Consider the following 17031-nt stretch of genomic DNA (forward strand, 5'->3'; position numbering starts at 1 on the left):
GAGAGAAAGAGGCAGGAAGAGAAAGAGAGAGAGAGAGGCAGAGAGAGGGGGGAGGGAGAGGGAGAGAGAGAGAGAGAGAGGGAGGGGCAGAGAGAGGGAGAGAGAGAGGGAGAGAGAGAGGGAGAAAGAGAGAGGGAGAGAGAGAGGGAGAGAGAGAGGGAGAGAGAGAGGGAGAGAGAGAGAGGGAGAGAGGGAGAGAGAGAGGGAGAGAGAGAGGGAGAGAGAGAGAGGGAGAGAGAGAGAGGGAGAGAGAGAGAGAGAGGGAGAGAGAGAGGGAGAGGGAGAGGGAGAGAGAGAGGGAGAGAGAGAGAGGGAGAGGGAGAGGGAGGGAGAGGGAGAGAGAGAGGGAGAGGGAGAGCGAGCGAGCACGCACAGGGCAGGGAGGGAGGCTGGCAAGAAGAGGGAGGGAGGCCGAGAGAGGGGAAGCGAAGAGAGGTGGAGGGGACGCAGGGAAAGCCAGAGACAGCGAAGCGGGGACTGGCCGAGGAGGAGGGAGGCGAAGTGGGAGCGCCCGGCCGCCTCCCGGCCTCTCTTTTGTCCCTTCCCTCCTCTCTGCGTCACGCTCCCCTGGCCCGGCCTCCCCCCTCTCTGCTCCCTCCTCCGCCCGCTCCTCCTCCCCGGGGCTGGATGGAATTTTTTCCCCTGGACCGGGGCCAGCTCCGGGGCAGGGGGGCGGGGGAGCGGGGCCGGACTGGGCTGGGCGGCGGGGAGGGGCCGGGCGGGGGCCCCCTGGGGAGGGGGCTGGTCCGACGGCCGCGCCGCCGGTGGGGTCCTGGGAGGGGGAGTCCGGGACCGCAGAGCCGGGGAGGAGGCGCCGGCCGGAGGGAGTCGCGGAGAAGGGCAGGAGGATGGCAGGGACGGCGGGAGGAAGGGGAGAGGCCATTGGGCGGCGGAGGCGGGGAGAGGATGGAGAGGACTCGGCGGCGGTGGGGCCCGGCCTGCCGGGCCTGGGGGCTGGCGGAGGAGACCCCTTCCCTCCGACGCGGGAGCCGGGAAGCCGTGAGTCTGCGGAAAGGGCGGGGGATGGGGCCCGGGCTCCAGAGTCCCTGAGGGAGGAGGCAGCGGGCGGCCTGGATTTGTGGGTTCCTGGAGGAGAAGGAGGGGGCTGGGAGCCCAGACTCCTGAATCCTTGAAGCAGAGGGCTGGGGACCTGGATTTCGGGGTCCGGAAGCTGGAGAAGGCTGGGGACACCTCCTGGATTCAAGAGGGAGGAGACAGATGGGGGCTGGAATAGGTAGGCTGGAGGGTGGAGGAGACCGGGGGCGAGATGCCCAAGCCCGCAGGGGAGGTGGAGGAAGACGGTCTGGCTCTGGAGGTGCCTCCAGCCTCCTAAGGGTTAACGTCTGGCTGGAGGGGCGGGGGAGGGGCAGGGTTGGTGCTGCGGGGCTTTGCGGGGTCAAGGGTGAGCCTTGCTGGTGGGAGGGGGCTGAGGAGGAGGGGGAGGTTGTCTGGGTAGCCAGACAGGCCAGGGTCAGCGGCGGGGGCAGGGGATGTCTGGTGGAGGAGAGGCCCTGCATCCAGGCTCCCTTGGGGACCTGGGATTCCAGGCCCCAGCCCCTCTCCCCTCAGATCTGGGAGTCCACCCCCCCCCGAATTACAGAATCTGAACCCCTAGCCCCCTCCTCCCCAGGACCCGGGAGTTTGGGACCCTAACCTCTTCTCGCAGACCTGGAGTCCACCTCCAGCCCCCACCCCTTCAAATCCCCAGAATTCACTAGCCCACCCATCTCCGCAGGAGCGCGGGTCTCCAACCCCCTCCCCCTGTAGAACCCAAGAGTTCAGGCGCCCGGCTTCTTTCTCTCTTCGCAGCCTGGAGGGAGGGGGCTCCTCCCCCGGAACCCAGGAGTCCCCCACCCCTTCTTTAGCCCCAGCTGGAGTCCAGACCTCCAGGGGTTAAGGGGGCGGGGCCACTGGTTGCCATGGTGCCAGACTGTTTGGGTCTGCTCTCTGACCCTTGGGGGCTCCCCAGGGTCCGCAGGGAGGGGGAGGAGGACCCAGGCCTGGGGAAAGCCCAGCGCCTACCCCTACCCCAAAGCGGGCCTATGAGCCTAGGGAGTTCATGTCCCCATCCATGCCTTGTCCAGTGACCTTGAACAAGCCCTGACCCTTCTCTCTAGGCCTCAGTTTCCCCAAGGAGAAATCGGTTGGGGGTGGGGGAGATGCTCAGGTCCGGAGAATCTTTAAGATTCTCAGCTTCTCCTCTCCCCTCACCCCCCTCCTCAGGCCCCAGGCAGCCCCGGGGCATGCTGGGAACCCAGGCCTGGGCTCTGGGCCAGGTTGGTGGGGGGGGCGGGGGCAGCCTCCTCCCTTCCCCTTCCTCCCCACCTTGGCCTGACTCTCGCCCCCGCCGAAGGGTCTGGGAGGTTGGGAAGGAGGGAAGGGGGAAGAGAGCTGGGACCGTGGACCCGTCTCCGGCCCCCACCTCCCCCTTTCCTCTCCGCCCCCTTCCCGCCTCTCCTCCCCCTCCTCAGCAGGTCGCTACCCCAGCCCTGGGCCCCTTCACAAACCACCCCCACCCTACCCCCAACTCCAGACCTGGCTCTGAGCTGCGAGGGGGAGGGAGAAAGGGAAGGAGAAAGACCGAGAGGAAGGGAGAGGAGAAGAGGAAGGGAAGGAGAAGGAAGGAGAGAAGAGAGACGGGGAGCGGGGGGAGGGAGGGAGGGAAGAAGAAAGAGGGCGAGAGAGGGAGAGAGACAGAGACGGAAGGACGGAAGGAGACCGAGAGGTGCAGAAAAGGAGAGGGAATGAGGAGAGACAGAAGGAAAGGGGGAGGAAGACGGTGATGGAGGAGAGAGGGAGAGACTGAAAGGGTCAGAGAGAACGAGGGAGACAAAGCGGAGGGAGGGAGGAGGAGAAGGGGAGGATGAAAGAGAAGGTAGAGAAAAAGAACGAGAAAGAGGGAGAGAGGGACGAAAGCAAGGAGGGCAAGAGGTGAGAGAGGCGGATGGGGAGACAGACAGAGCAGAGGGAGTGAGCAGTGAACACAGATGCAGAAGGAGCCTGGGAACCAGGTGAGACAAACTAAGAAAGAGGGTAAGAAAAAAAGGCGAGCAGAGGGAGCAGGATAGGGAGGACACAGGAAGATGCAGATGGAGCGCGGGACGGAGACATGAAACCGTACAGGGGAGACACTCCCAGGTGGACAGGCTCTGAGCCAAGCTGACTGGAGTGGGAGGCGTCAGGGAGAAGACCTCTGCTGGGCAGGTGGGCCTGGTGCAGTGTCAGTGCTCTGGGGTCATACCTGTCATCGTTACAAATGATGCCAAAACAAGGGGCGGGGAGGGGGGGAGGGCCGGGAATACCCAGGAAGGCTTGGAAGTTTTCATATCCCCTGGCCCCTCAGCCCTGGGCCTGGAATCTCTGCAGGCTGACAGGTAGGTAGGGAGGGAGGGAGCAGTTGTGCCCAGTGGGCCAAATTCCAAGACAGGTGAGGTTCCATCCAACTGGCACCCAGGAAGCTAGCTCTATCAGGCTGTGCCTTCCCCAGGAAGGCCCACCTGGCTGGACTCATGGATCTGAGGGAGGAGGGGGCTGAAGGCCTGGACTCCTGAGTTTGAGGAAGGATGGAGCTAAGGGCTTAGATTCCTGAGATCTTTGGGAAGGAAAGGGCCAGGGGCCTGGACTCATGAGTTCCTTGGGGAGGAGGGGGCCGGGGGCCCGGACTTCTGGGTCCTGGCACCCACCCGTAGAACCGACCTTGCGGGGCCTTCGCCGCACACAAGCTCGTGTCTGTGGGTCCGTGTCGGGGGCTCACCATCGCGGCTGAGGCCTCCCCGGCCCTCCCCACCCTCCCTGGCTCTCTTGGCCCCCATCTATGCATCTGTCTGGTCTGTCCACCTGCCGCGCCCCCCGGGCTGAGGTAGGAGGTTGTATAGTTGAGGAGGACACCCAAGGAGATCACTATACGGCCTCCTAGCTTTCCCCAGGCTGCGCCCTGCACGGGACGGGGCCTGGCAGGGACCCCCAGCCCCACACACTGCCCCAGGGACCCTGAGAGGAATAGCTGAGCTGTTTTTTCTATCCTTGTCCTGCATCCCCTCCTCCCACTTCCCTAAAAGAGTTTCTCTCTCATCAAGAAATCTCTATTTTGCTTTCTGTTTGTCTCTCCATCTCTGTTGTGTCTGTCTGTTGCACTCACTGCCTCTCCTGTTCTTGAAGCTTCTGAGTCCCTTTCTCTGCACAAAGATCTCTTAGGCTCTCTCCATCTCTCTCTTATTGTGGCTTTCTGGGTTTCTGACCCTACCGATATCTCTCTGTATCTCTGTTCTGTCTTCTTTGGTCTTCTTTCCTGGCTTCTGGTATTCAGTGTGTCTCTGTGCCTGTTTCCATCTCTGACCCCCAACCCCAACTCACCCCTGGGCCTGTTGGGGATACCACATACCACGTCGCCAGCCTCTGGGTCCCTGAGACCCTTTAACCTGTGAGGATATCCAGGGTCACAGGTGAGGTTCTTGGGAGCCTGGCGTCTGGCTCAACCACAAACCTGGGGATTGCTGTCCTGAGTCGTAACCCCTGACCCCTCACATCCTTCCTCTGGAGCCTGACATTTGACCATCAACTGAAAGCTGACTTCTGACCCCAGACTATCGGCCCCTCCCCCGCCCTGTGGTGACCTCACAAAGGTCACTCACAAAGGTCTCCCTGGCTGTTGAGACCTTCTATGATGGCCTTGCGGTCTCCTGCCAGTGCTGCCCCATATGCCCTGCTGGCCTTCATAGTTTTCAGGTTGCCCTCCTGGGCCTGTCTCCTCTGTTTCACCACCTACCCTGAGCGCCTCCGTGTATGCCAGATGTTTGCTGGGATGGAGGGTCCTGAGCTCGAGAAGTGCAAGGAGGCCTTCACAGTTGCCTTTGAGAACCTCTCATACAGTGAAATCAGTGAGGAGACCATCCAGTGTCCACCAGGGCCCTGGAAAGGGCCCAGAGGGAGGGACCAGAGAGATCTGGAGAGACTCAGAGAGTGGGGCAGACAAACAGAGAGAAACTCAGAGGCAATGGAGAGAGGTTCAGACTGAGAGGAATGACAGAGACCAAGGGGAACAGAAACACAGAAAAGTGGATAGAGATGGAGGCAGAGAATCAGAAGAGAAAAAATAGAGCCTGGGATGGGGGCAGAACTCACGAGAGGGAGGAGAGAGACTGGGGGCAGAGACTCAAGAGAGACAGGATAGAGATGGGGGCGCAGAGACTCAAGGGAGGGAGGACGGAGACTTGGGGGGCAGAGACCCAGAGACTGAATGTCCACATTAGGGATGTGGTCTTGGAGGGATCTTCCTCCACCGAGTCCCTACCTGCCTCTCCTACCCCCAGACTACGATGAGAGAAGCCACCTGCATGATGCCTTCACTCAGATGACCCACTCCCTTCAGGAGATGGCGGCTGCCCAGTGTGAGTGAGTGGGGATTCGGGGTGGTGGACTATGTGGCCTTTGATCCCCCTAGAAATGGGTATTCACAGGTGGATGAGAGGGCCTCTGGAGCTCTGCAGTGATGTGGGGAAGCCGAGTGAGCTGGGTTACTGTCAGGGAGAAGGGTGGAACAGCTCTCAGGGGGTTGGGCAGATGCTGGTGAGGAGAAGGAACGGTGCAGAAATAAGCCCAGTTGGAATCAGGTAGACATGGGATCTGACCTGGCTGTGTGGCACAGTCTTCCTGGATATGAAGTTTTGGACATATTATTTATTGCTCCTCTTAGGGCCTCAGCTTACCTACCTGCAAAGTGAAACAGTCTCCTTGCCTCCCAGGATGGCCGTGGACCTCAGTGTGTGTGTAGGGCGGGGAGGGGTGCGCTTCCTGGTGAGACATCTTTCTCTAGGATAAAAATGCACACACATACATATGCACATACTCCGTGATTCCACATTTTTGATGTGTGAGGCTATTAGGGGGCAGGAAATCAGTTAGGTACAGCAAAGTGGATAGTTCAGGTGACAGCCATGAAGAGACAGGGGTGTGGCTGTCCTGGGGAGATAGGCACATGTGACAGCCCTGACTGGGGCCGATGAGACAGGCATGTGCAGCACAGGTGCATACATGTGGCCATGCGAGGGGCCTCAGGGCTGGAGGGACGTGCATAGCCAAGAGGCAGCGTTATCAGTAATCACAGCGGGTCACCACGACCACACAGCACATGATCCCCACAATATGCCAGAGACTGGAATTGTCAGAGGATCAGAGGTGTGAGGAGGAGGCCACAGAGACCTGTTTATTTGGATAAACTGATAAGCTTTTGTTTCCAGCTCTTGCCCGCAAAGCTTTTGGTCAAAGATCCCAAAGAGGGAGATGTTCCCATCAAGGGAGTGTCCAGGGGGCAGCATTAAGAAAACTGGCTGTGGATTCCTCCACCCCCAAAGGGAGACCTGAGGAAGAGCTGGAAAGAGGGGGTGCTAGATTCCAAGAAATACCCTTTTCTCCCCATCCCTCCCCACACAGATTGTGTTATAACAGAAGGTTTTGAAAAGACCAGGAACAAGTCCAGATCTAGGTGTAAATGACCTCTTTTGGGTGGGGTGTGGGACGGACTTGGAGGGCAGAGAGTGGAGGCCAGGGTGAGGGTCTAGGCAAGAGATGAGGAGGCCTGCGCTAGGGCTGGGGCTGGAGCTAAAGCTGTGAAGGTGGAGAAGAGGGGATGAGGTGGGGACAGAGACTCAGGGGCCAGAGCAATGGGGCCTGGGAGTAATGGGCTGTTTGGGGAGAGAGGCAGGAGGGAGGGCTGGAGGTCCTGAGTTGTGACTCCATGCTAGGGTGGGTCATCCCTGAGATGAGGAGCCTGGGAGAAAGAGCAGGAGTGGAGATAGATGATGAGCTGGGACATAGGGACTGTATAGGACCCAGGGGATGTTCAGGAGGCAGCTAGATACCAGAGTGCAGGGTTCAGCTGAAAAGTCAGGGATGCTTGAGACTCTGTCTTGAAGGTGCTAGGGGGCCATAGGAGGGCTGTGAGCGGGGCCAGGGCAAGGTCAGCCCTGGGTGTAGAAAGAGCCCTCTGGGGCTGATTGGAGGTTGGACTGGAGGAAGAGAATGGAGGCCAGGAAAAGTCAGTGCAGTATGTTCAACAGCTATTCATTTAATGTGCCAGGAACAACACTGGAGACACAGCTGGGACCAAAAATGCAAACTGCCTGCCCTTGGGTTGCTTATATTGGAGATGGAGTGGGAGGAGACAGATAATAAAAATAATCAACAAAATGCTATAGTATATCAGTTGCTGATTTGTGCTATTGAGCAGAACAGAAGGGGAAGGAAATGGATGATAATTTTAAATAGGTTGGTCAAGGGAGGTGGAAATGAGAAGGTCTAATTGAGCAAAACCTGAGCAAGGTGACAGTGAAAGCCTTGCTGATAGTCTGGGGAAATAGACTTTCAGAAAGAGAGTTTCAGCCCAAGGGAAAAGCCAGTGCAAAGACCCTGGGGCCAGTGGGGTTGGAGTCGAGATGACATCAGAGAGGTAGCAAGGGGCCACATCTTATAGGTTTTATAGTTCCTTGTAGACCAGTGGTTCTCAAGGCCCAGTGTACATCGCAATCTCCTGGGAGCTTGTTATAATGCAGATTGCTGGGCCCTACCCTTTGTTTCTGACTAGTAAGTTTGTGATAGGGCCTGAAAACTTACATTTCTATCAAGTTCCTAGGTGATGCTGGTTGATGCTGTTTCGGGAACATACTGAGAATGTTGGTTGTGGGCCTGACTTCATCTTTTGCTGTTGAGATGGGGGAGCTATTGGAAGATCTTACACAGAGAGACGGGATCTGACTCAGGATTTAACAAGATCTGTCTGGCAGCCATGTATGACCGGGGCAGAGCAGGGAGACCAGTGAGAAGATGGTCGGTTGTGGCTCAGATCAGTCTCAGTGGTCCAGGTGGGACAAGGTGAGGTCTGAGCTGAAGAAAGTGGGTATGAGAATGGAGAAGGAAGAACAAGGATATGACTATGTGCCAAACCTGCATCACGCATGTGAGAGGCTACATCTGCCAGACAGGTTTATTTGTATTAATTATCTTCTAAAGGATATCCTAGCACCAACCTTGCGAGGCAGGGTTTCATAGCCCCACTTTCCAGATGGGGAAGTTGGAGCTCAGCTGGATAGGGAAGACATACCTAGGAGGTATTTGGAGATAGTCTGTACTAGATAGATGTGCGTGAGGGGAATGGGAAGAAGTAGGGACAACTCCTGGGTCTCTCCCAGATGGAGGACTGGAGAGATGGACAAGCTAACTTAGAGCTGCCTCTTGGTGGTGGCAGGTGACTCTGTGTTATAAACCGTGGAGTGGCTAGCATGGTAAAGAGAGGAGGGCAGTGTACCACATGCAGTGATTAGGTGTGGAGCTCTGGAGCCCAACTGCCTAGGTTCAAATGTAGCTATGTAACCTTGGACCATTTCCTTAACCTCTCTATGCCTCAGTTTCTCCATCTCAAACTCAGAGATGGTAATAATAGCAGCTCACCCTTCTGTAACAGTCACAATGTGCCACGCACCACTTTAAGCTCTTACAGACATTATCTCATATGGTCATTAAATGGTGTCATTAAATGGTTTGGGATGAAGATGCTTTTATTTTGTATGGCATTTAATTCTCTTCCCCAACCCTGTGAGGAATACACTACTATCATCCCCTTTTATGAATGAGCAAACTGAAAATCAGGAAAGGTAAGTCACTTGGCCAAGGTCACATAGGGAGGAGGGTTTGTGATTGACACCTTAGATGTGAGACAGGTGTGCTCACAAATAGAAGAGCCAGGACTCAAACCCAGATGATCTGAAGCAGACTTAGTGTTCCTAACATATGCAGCCCTTCCGGGGAGGTTTGTACAACATCCATTTGTGCCCACTGATGGTTCATTTGATATAACCTATGCCCTTTGGCCTGTTTGGAACATTTTGCTCCATCCCTAACTCCCAAAGTTTACTAAATATATAAAGCCACCCCTCCCCACCCCGCTGCCATGGCTCACTTGGTATATCCTGCACTCACCTTCCCCATGAGTCATTTGGTTTGGCCCGTAGATATTCCATGGATGACTCCTTCAACATCCTGGCCTCATACTAGCATCCCACTCTAACCACATCCTCCTGACCATCCTGCCATCTCCAGACCACACTCCTGCTCTGTGGCCAAGGAGAGACCTCAAAGTCCTTTACGCCTCATTTTGAACTCATTTCTTGGCTTCAGTGCTCCCTCTTCCCAAACATATACCCAATGATCATCACTTCGGCTGCTCTCTTGCCAATATCCCCAATTCCCACCCTTTTTATATGGCTTTAAATCACAGAGGAACCCTTCTCCCCCTCCATAATGGCTTAAGCAAACTAGAAGTTTATTTCTTCCATATAAAGTCAGTCTTGAGTTAGGCACTTAATGCTAGCATGGCAATCCATTTTCTTGGGGACTCAAGCTCCTTCCAGCTTTTTGCTCTACCATCTAAGGGTATAGCCCTTGTCCTCATGGTCCTATATGGCTGCTAGAACTCCAGCCATCAAAACCAAGTTAGTTTCCAGCAGCTGGATGGAGGAGGGGGAAGGGATCAAAATGATGGCACCACCTTTTAAGACTACTTTTTGAGACTCATATATGACGCTTCCACTTACATCTCAATAGTCACAACTTGGCCACATGACCACAACTAACTGCAAGGAAGGCCAGGAAATGAAGTCTTTTTTTGGAGGGCGGGGAGGAGGTTGGCTTTCACAAATGAAACTCAGTGTTCTGTTGCTAAAGAGAAAATATAGATATTTGGAGGCAACTGACAATCCCAGTATATTAGTTTGCTAGGGCTGCTGTAACAAAATACCACAGACTGGGTGGCTTAAACAATAGAACTTTATTTTCTCAGAATTCTGGATGCTAGAAGTTTTAGATCAGCAGGACTGTTTTTTTCTGAGGCCTCTCTCGTTGGCTTGTAGACGGCCATCTTCTCCCTGTGTCTTCACATGGTCTTTCTGTGTGTGTCTGTGTCCTGATTTCTTCTTATAAGGACACCAGGCATACTGGGTTAGGGCCCACCCTAATGACCTCATTTAACTTAATCACCTCTTTAAGAACTCTATCTTCAAGTGCAGTCACATTCAGAGGTACTTAGGGTTAGGACTTCAATGTATGAATTTGGGGGGACACAATTCAGCCCACAACACCCTGCCACATTTCTGATTTCCAAAATCACCTCCACCACAAGATCAATCCAGCTGTCTACTTTCTTTTTCAAAGGAAAAAAGTCACAAAACCTTACAGTTCAGAAGCCATTACAATGGTCAAAACCTAACCACGTACAAAAACAGAGAACAAAAAAAGGAGCAAAAGAGTGGTAAAACGAATAGAGGCTCGGGACTATGGAGAAGTGGTGGGTATGTGCCCAGTTTAAAGGGAGTGGCTGCTACTATACTTCAGCTAATTACTGCCTTAAGGAAAAGTGTTCTCTGTGTTATAGCTCTTTCAAATTTTTAAAACGAGATGCCAAATATTTTATGAGACTTTCTCTAATTTTATATGTTGGCAACTTTTTTGTTTGTTTTTTTAAACACTTTCATCCAGGCCAAATATAACACATCCAAAGGATGGATTTGGGTCATAGGGAACTTGTTGTGGACTCCAGTTCCAGTTGGGTCCTGGAATTTATTCTACACATATTTATTGAGCACTTTCTTATACTAAGGGCCCTCTCCTGGATTCTGAGAACAGAGCACTAAAGAAGGACATGTTTATTTACTTAAGAGATAGACTTAAATGACCATATATTTAAATACATGCAATTGCAAACTGGTGAGAACTATGAATAAAATGAACGGGGTACCATGAGAGAGAAAAACAGGGAACTCAATTAGATATGTGGTGATGTCCCCTCTCTGGAAAAGTGTGAGAAAGTGACACTTGAAGTATAAGACATGAAGGATAAGTAGGAGTAGGGGGAAAGATGTGCTAGAAAAAGAAGCCAGCATGTGCAAAGGCCCGGACGTGCTAGGGAATGTGGTTCTTTTCATGTTAAGGAAAAGGAAGGTGGGTAGTAGGTATGGGAGAGAGAAAGAGAGAGAGACAGAGAGAGAGAGAGAGAGACAGAGAGAGAGAGAGAGAGAGACAGAGAGAGACAGAGACAGAGACAGAGAGAGAGAACTAGGCCAAACCATGTAGGGCCCAGTATGCCTCAGTAAGGAACCTGATCTTTATCCTCCCCTTTCGCCCCAACGAGATAAATGCAGGTGATGGGCAAAAAAAAAAAAAAAAAAAAAAAAGATTTCCATCTGAGAGAGACTCAGGAGGGAGAAGGAAAGCGTCTTGGGGACTTGTAAGCCTTTGTAGTAGACAGGGTGGAAGGAGGTGAGAACAGAGAATGTGGTAACAGGGGAGACATAAAGGAGGAAAGGGGCTGGGGAAGGGACACCGACACTGTGACAGTGAGTCCTGTTTAGCTATGCAAACCATGGGGAAAGGCCTTTATTACCAAAGTCGCCCTCCGTCCTGCAGGGTCCTTTCTGGTTGCCTTTCCTGATGCCGTGGAGAAAATGAAGAATGTTATTATTCAGCTTAAAGAAGGTAAAACAGCCTCCATCTCTCTCTCCTGCCCTTCTCTTCCAGGCACACACACAGTTAGAAAACCCCATTCCTGAGACCCCCATTCTCTCCCCTCGGTCCAATCTGCTGGCTCTATCTTTGAGCCCTTGGTGGGCTGCCCCTGACAAAGTCTTCTTCCCTTCGTGGGCCACACTGGATCTAGCCCCGCTTCTTCCGCGGAAGGTTTCCTCTTCAGCTAGCTCCTATCTTGGGATATTCCTGACCCAGACTAGCCCCGGGCCTCTTCCTGGATCTCTGGTCCTGCGCGGTCTGCTGAAGTTTTCCTCTCCAGGTGGGCCCAGTTAGTGGACTACTTCTAGCCTGACCACGCCTCGTCTCTAACTTGGGCCTCCTAATCAGGCCCCGCCTCCTCCAAGGATCGCCTAGTATCTAGCCCCTCCCCTCGGGGAAATACACCAGGGCTGGCTCCTCTCCTCAGGGATGCGGCAGTCCTGCGTGTCTTCCCCAGCCCCCCACCTCGCCGACCCCCAACCTAGATGGCTAGCAGCAGGCCTGTGCCTGACCTTTTAGTGGAATGCTGCAGGCCTAGCCCCGCCTCCTAGGTGGAAGGCAGCTGGCCTAGCTCGGCCCCCCGGAGGAATTCGTCCAGCTCCTAACATCCTCTAGAGGAACTTCAAGTAGGGTCTCTCCAGCGACCTCCAGAGTATTAATGCTTCCTTTCTCTCCGCAGTCCAGGCCTGCATCCCTCCCTGCGGTAAGGACTTAATCCAATATTCAGGAAAGGGAGGCGGTCGGGGTAGAAACCTAGGACCTCAGGTGGGAGAGCATGGGTGGGCCTCACCCAAAGGAGGCCAAGAGCCCTGGAGAAAAGTAAGTAAACTAAGGATCGCTCAAAACCTCCTATAGAAGGTGGGTCCGAGAGCCTAAGCAAACCAATGGAAATCCTAAAGAGCAGGGAGTAGTGGGAGTCAACCGGAGAACGCAGGGATTCCACCTGGCCGATAGAACCCAGGGAGGCTTAACAGACCTTTAAATTGGTCAATGGGACACGGGCTGGGGAAAGGAGATTGAGCCCAGTTCCCGCTCCCGCCTCACAGGACTCCAGGAAGCCTCCCGGCGTTTCCGCTGCCGCGGCTGCTACTCCACCGTCTGCGACCTCCCGCTGGACTGCCCAAGTGAGAGGGCGGGACCCGGAGGTGCAAGGAACCGGACGAACTGGAGAAACTGGACCTGAGCGAGGAAGGGGTGGGGCCAGGCTTGGGCGGGGCCAAGGAGGGTGACCTGGACCCGTCTTCAGTTCAGGACGTGACGGTGACCCGGGGTGGTCAGGCTATGTTTTCTTGCGCTGTGAACTTCTCGCTTCCAAAGGAGGAGATCACCTATTCCTGGAAGTTCGCAGAAGGAGGTGTGAGTTGGGGCAGAGCCTGCATGAAGGGTTTAGTCAGGCGGGTTATGCTTCACTAGAGGATGGGGAGTCAGAATGCAGAGGGTGGGACTTATGGGAGCTCCACATACATACAGGCTTCGTGCAAGGAGAGTTTCCCGGGATTTAGGGGAGAGGTCATACATACAGGCTTCATGCAAGGAGAGTATCCCGGGATTTAGGGGAGAGGTCGAGACTCAGATTGCAAGACCAGGTGTCAGGGGGTAGGTTATGCGTAAGGGTTTAGGGAGTAAGGGTTTAGGGGGCGCGCCTAGCACCCTAGAGCAAGTAGGAGGGAGCGGAGTCAAAGCTTAGGAGGCGGAGCTGTGCATGAAGGGTCCGCGAATAAAGGCTAAGGGGTGGGGCCAGGACCAAAGAGGGGGTGGTCTAGCTCGGGGACGCGGCTCGCGCGTTACTGTTTGGCGAGTCCGAGCTGAGAATTTAGGACCTGGGCTTAGGGCGGGGTCCCGCTCCTCCAGCCGCTTCAGCCTGAGCGTCCCGCAGCTCCGGACTCAGGACGTGACCTACTTCCGAGATGTGCCACGAGCCGAAGGATACCTGGCGCGGATCCGGCCGGCGCAGCCCACGCACCAGGGGACCTTCTCCTGCGTGATTAAGCACGACCAGCGCCCCCTTGCGCGGCTCTATTTCTTTCTTAATGGTGCGGGCGGGGCGGGGCGGGGCGGGGCGGGGCTGCGCTGGGGGCGGGGCTAGCGCCGGTTGACGTGCGCGCCCCCGCAGTGACGGGCCCGCCTTCGCGCGGGGAGACCGAGCTCCAGTTCAAGTTTCGGGAAGTGCTGCTGTGGGCTCCGCGGGACGCGGAGATGATCGAGCCCTGGAGACCCAGCCTGGGAGAGCTGCTGGCCAGGCCCGAAGCTCTGACGCTGAAAAACCTGTGTCTGCTCGCGGCTGCCGCGGCCTTCGCATCAGCGAGTGCGATGCTGCTGATTTGGTGAGTCTCCGAGACCCTGGAGTCCCGGCATCCAGCTCTCCTTCCTCAGACCCAGGTGTGCGGGGCCCCAGCCCCCTCCTCCCTCGGACCCAGGAGTCCTGGCTCCCAGCGCTTCCTCCTTCAGATCCAAGAATTAAGGCCCTATCCACCCTTGGAACCCAGACGTCCAGGCTTCCGGGATCTAGATTTCTGGTGTCCAAGCCCTCATTCAACACCTATTCCTCCTTTTTCCCCCCAGGATGTTCTTTCGATGGTACTTTAGCGGCAACTAATAAAGGTATCTCGTCTGACATTATCCTATTTCCATCCTTCAAATAAAGAATATATTTCACTTCTGGGTTCTTGCATCTTTGAAGCTGGTCACTCCTAACTCAGTAGGAGGAGGGGCAGCATACCCCCAAAAATGCCCGGGTGAGTGTAGCCCCCACAATGACAGCAATAGACATGGCTACCACAGTGCAAGGCCCTGTGCTGAGGGCTTTAAGTGCAAGCCCGGACCCCTCCCCAGCTTTCTGGCAGTGTCCTGCAGAGTCCTTGATGTTGCCCTCAAAATCTGTTCCTCCCCAAGGCTTTTCTGTTAGAAAGCACCGCCATCCACCTCGCAGCTCAAACCTAAGAGTGGTGATCAGTTCCTCCTTCCGTTCCAATCCATTTCCAAGTCTCAGCCTTTTTAACTCCTAAATATCTCACAAAGCTGCCCTCTCTGTGGTCCCTATCCTGGATCACTGCAGCAGCTTTGCCACTGGCCTCCCTGCTTCTACTTGGCCTAGCCCCACTACAGTTCATTCTCCATACATCAGCTGGGGTAATAATTTAAAAAATGTCAGATCTGCTCAAAATTCTTCAGTGGCTCCCTATTACCATTGGAATAAAACCCAATTCCTTGTCAAGGTGTCCAAGGCCCCACAGGTGGCCCTTGCTGACCTTGCTGGCCTCTCTCTCTTGATCTTTCTACCTGCAGTTTCCCTGGCCTTTGTTCCTTTTCATATTCATCAGGGTTCTTCTCACCCTCTCCAGGATCTTGCTATATGCTGTCTCCTGCTTAGAATAATATTTTCTCCTTTTTTTTTGTCTAGTTAAGTATGATTTCCCCTGAGCAGCCATTACATGTATTAACCCAATTAATCCCCAACTCTGTGAGGCTGGCACTATATTTATTTTACAGACTCTATCTTTCCCTCATCCTCTTTGCTACTTTCCAGCCCCATTGGCCTCCTTTTTTGGTCCCTTCACCATGCAAAGCTCAGTCCCATTTCCAGCCCTCTGCAGGTGCTGTGCTTACTTGAAATGACTTTCCTCTGAACTTCACAAACCCATCTCTCTCTCATGGCACAGGTCCCAGCTCAAATGTCACCTTCTCTGACCATCCACCTCCCCCTGTGACTGACATTCCTCTATTTTAGCTTGTACATAGCACTCATCTAGACCTAATGTTAACTCATTTTTTTATTCGGTTTTGTCTTCTCTACTTAAAAGTTAAGGTCCTTCTGAGCATGAACGCATTCTTGTTCACTGACGTATTCCCCTGCATTAACTCATTTATTCAGTGGATACTTATCGAGCACTTACCATGTGCCAGGCACTTTCAAGGCACTGTAGAGACAGCAATGAAGAAATCAGAAGAGACAAAAAATTTGGCGCTCATGGAGCTTAGATTCTGGTGGATGGTAAAGGAATACTGTTTCTGTACTTATAACACTTCTGACACCAAATGTGTGGGGTTTTTTTTACCCCATACAAACCAGTTCTCCAACTCTCCAGACACTAATTGAGTGTTCTAAAATTTAAGTAAATTCTGACACCAACTACCCAGAGTTAGTGTCAAACACCACAGATTTTAAGGGCTCAGGCCCACAAGACTGCTCTCACTTCAGATGCCATTCACAAGTAGTGGGTCCCCCCAGTACCCACACTTCTGTCTGATTTATCTAAAGTCGGGACTTCTTGCAAACCGCCGCCCCCCCCCACACCCCCATCACCACCACCATTCAGTAATTTGCTAGAATAGCTCACAACTCACGGAAACATTTATATTTACCAGTGCATTATAAAGGAAACTGATTAGCCAGATGAAGTACAGTGGGCAAGGTCTGGAAGGGTCCCAAGTGCAGGAGCTTTTGTCCCTGCGGAGTTGGGGTGTGCCACCCTCCTGCACATGGATGCATTCACCAACCCCATAGTTTAGGGATTTTATAGAAGTTTCTTCGTGTAGACATGATGGACTTTTCACTCACCAGCCTGTCTCCCTTCCCTGAGGAAGGGGGTTGGAGCTGAAAGTTCCAAGCTTCTGATCATGGCTTAGTCTTACTGGTGACCAGTCCCCCATCTACGAGCTCAGCAGGAGACACTTTAGGAGAATAAAAGATGCTCCCAAGACCCAGGAAATTGAAGGGATTTAGGAACTTTATATGGAAGACCCTCATATCACTCCTAGGACAAGAATTCTAGGAGCTCTGTGTCAGAAACTGGGGGCAGATAACAAATATATATTTCTTACTATGTCACAGACAATAAACAAGAAAGTTAAGTAAAATAAAATATCAAGTCATATGAGGGAGAAGGTAAAGCAGAGAAACAAGGAATGTTGGGGGATAGGTGGTAGCAATAGGATATTTGGAGTGGACCTTGCTGAGAAGGTGACATTTGAATAAAGACTTGAAGGGGATGAAGGTGTGAGCCATATGGATATTTGTGTTAAGAGTGTTCCAGTCCAAAAAGCAAAGGAACAAACAAAATAGTAGTGGCAAAAGTCCTGAGGCAAGAGTGCCAGGCCTGTGAGAGGAATAGCCAGGAGGCCAATGTAGCTGGAGTAGGACTTGAGGAAATGAGTGCACAGTGAGGTCAGAGGACACGGGACCAGATCATGCAGGGTGTTGGCCACAGTACCGTCTGGATTTTCCTCTATGTGAGATGTCTTTGGCAGTTTCTGAGCCAAGGAAGATATGATTTGATTTACACAGTTACTGTGTGGATAGTAGGCTTTGGAGGCAAGGGTGGAAGCAGGGATCATTGCTAGGGGCTGCAGTAAACCAGGCAAGAGATACAACTTGGGGACAAGGTGGTGACAGTGAAGGTGAGGAACAGTGGCTCTAGCTCTGTCCTGAAAGTAGAACCAATGGGATTTGCTGATGGATCAGAATGTTGGGTGTGAGAGAGA

The 17031-nt window shown here is 53.6% G+C and overlaps 1 protein-coding gene across 2 annotated transcripts; it reads left to right on the top strand.

Moving 5' to 3' along the window:
- The first annotated feature begins 906 nt into the window (after positions 1 to 906).
- Positions 907 to 14146, top strand: SPACA6 (sperm acrosome associated 6). 2 transcript variants are annotated; one of them, XM_063092173.1, is made up of 9 exons: positions 907 to 1003; positions 5310 to 5387; positions 11452 to 11520; positions 12230 to 12253; positions 12597 to 12674; positions 12797 to 12906; positions 13427 to 13583; positions 13664 to 13874; positions 14113 to 14146. In XM_063092173.1, the coding sequence occupies exons 1-9, from the start codon at positions 907 to 909 to the stop codon at positions 14144 to 14146; spliced, it is 858 nt and encodes a 285-aa protein (XP_062948243.1). The 2 variants fall into 2 exon arrangements, with proteins under 2 accessions (XP_062948243.1, XP_062948242.1); XM_063092172.1 differs by lacking the exon at positions 907 to 1003 and adding an exon at positions 4664 to 4877.
- Positions 14147 to 17031: the final 2885 nt, after the last annotated feature.

Source organism: Cynocephalus volans, chromosome 3, assembly GCF_027409185.1.
Source record: "Cynocephalus volans isolate mCynVol1 chromosome 3, mCynVol1.pri, whole genome shotgun sequence".
Classification (NCBI taxonomy): Eukaryota; Metazoa; Chordata; class Mammalia; order Dermoptera; family Cynocephalidae; genus Cynocephalus; species Cynocephalus volans.

What these genes read in the sequence shown, in the direction of transcription:
- SPACA6 (XM_063092172.1), top strand. Translation starts at nt 4,664, where the DNA reads ATGGCCTTGCGGTCTCCTGCCAGTGCTGCCCCATATGCCCTGCTGGCC. An exon ending in GGAGATGGCGGCTGCCCAGT is followed by an intron (nt 5,388 to 11,451) that starts GTGAGTGAGTGG and finishes TCCGTCCTGCAG; the next exon opens with GGTCCTTTCTGGTTGCCTTT. An exon ending in AGTGCGATGCTGCTGATTTG is followed by an intron (nt 13,875 to 14,112) that starts GTGAGTCTCCGA and finishes TTTTCCCCCCAG; the next exon opens with GATGTTCTTTCGATGGTACT.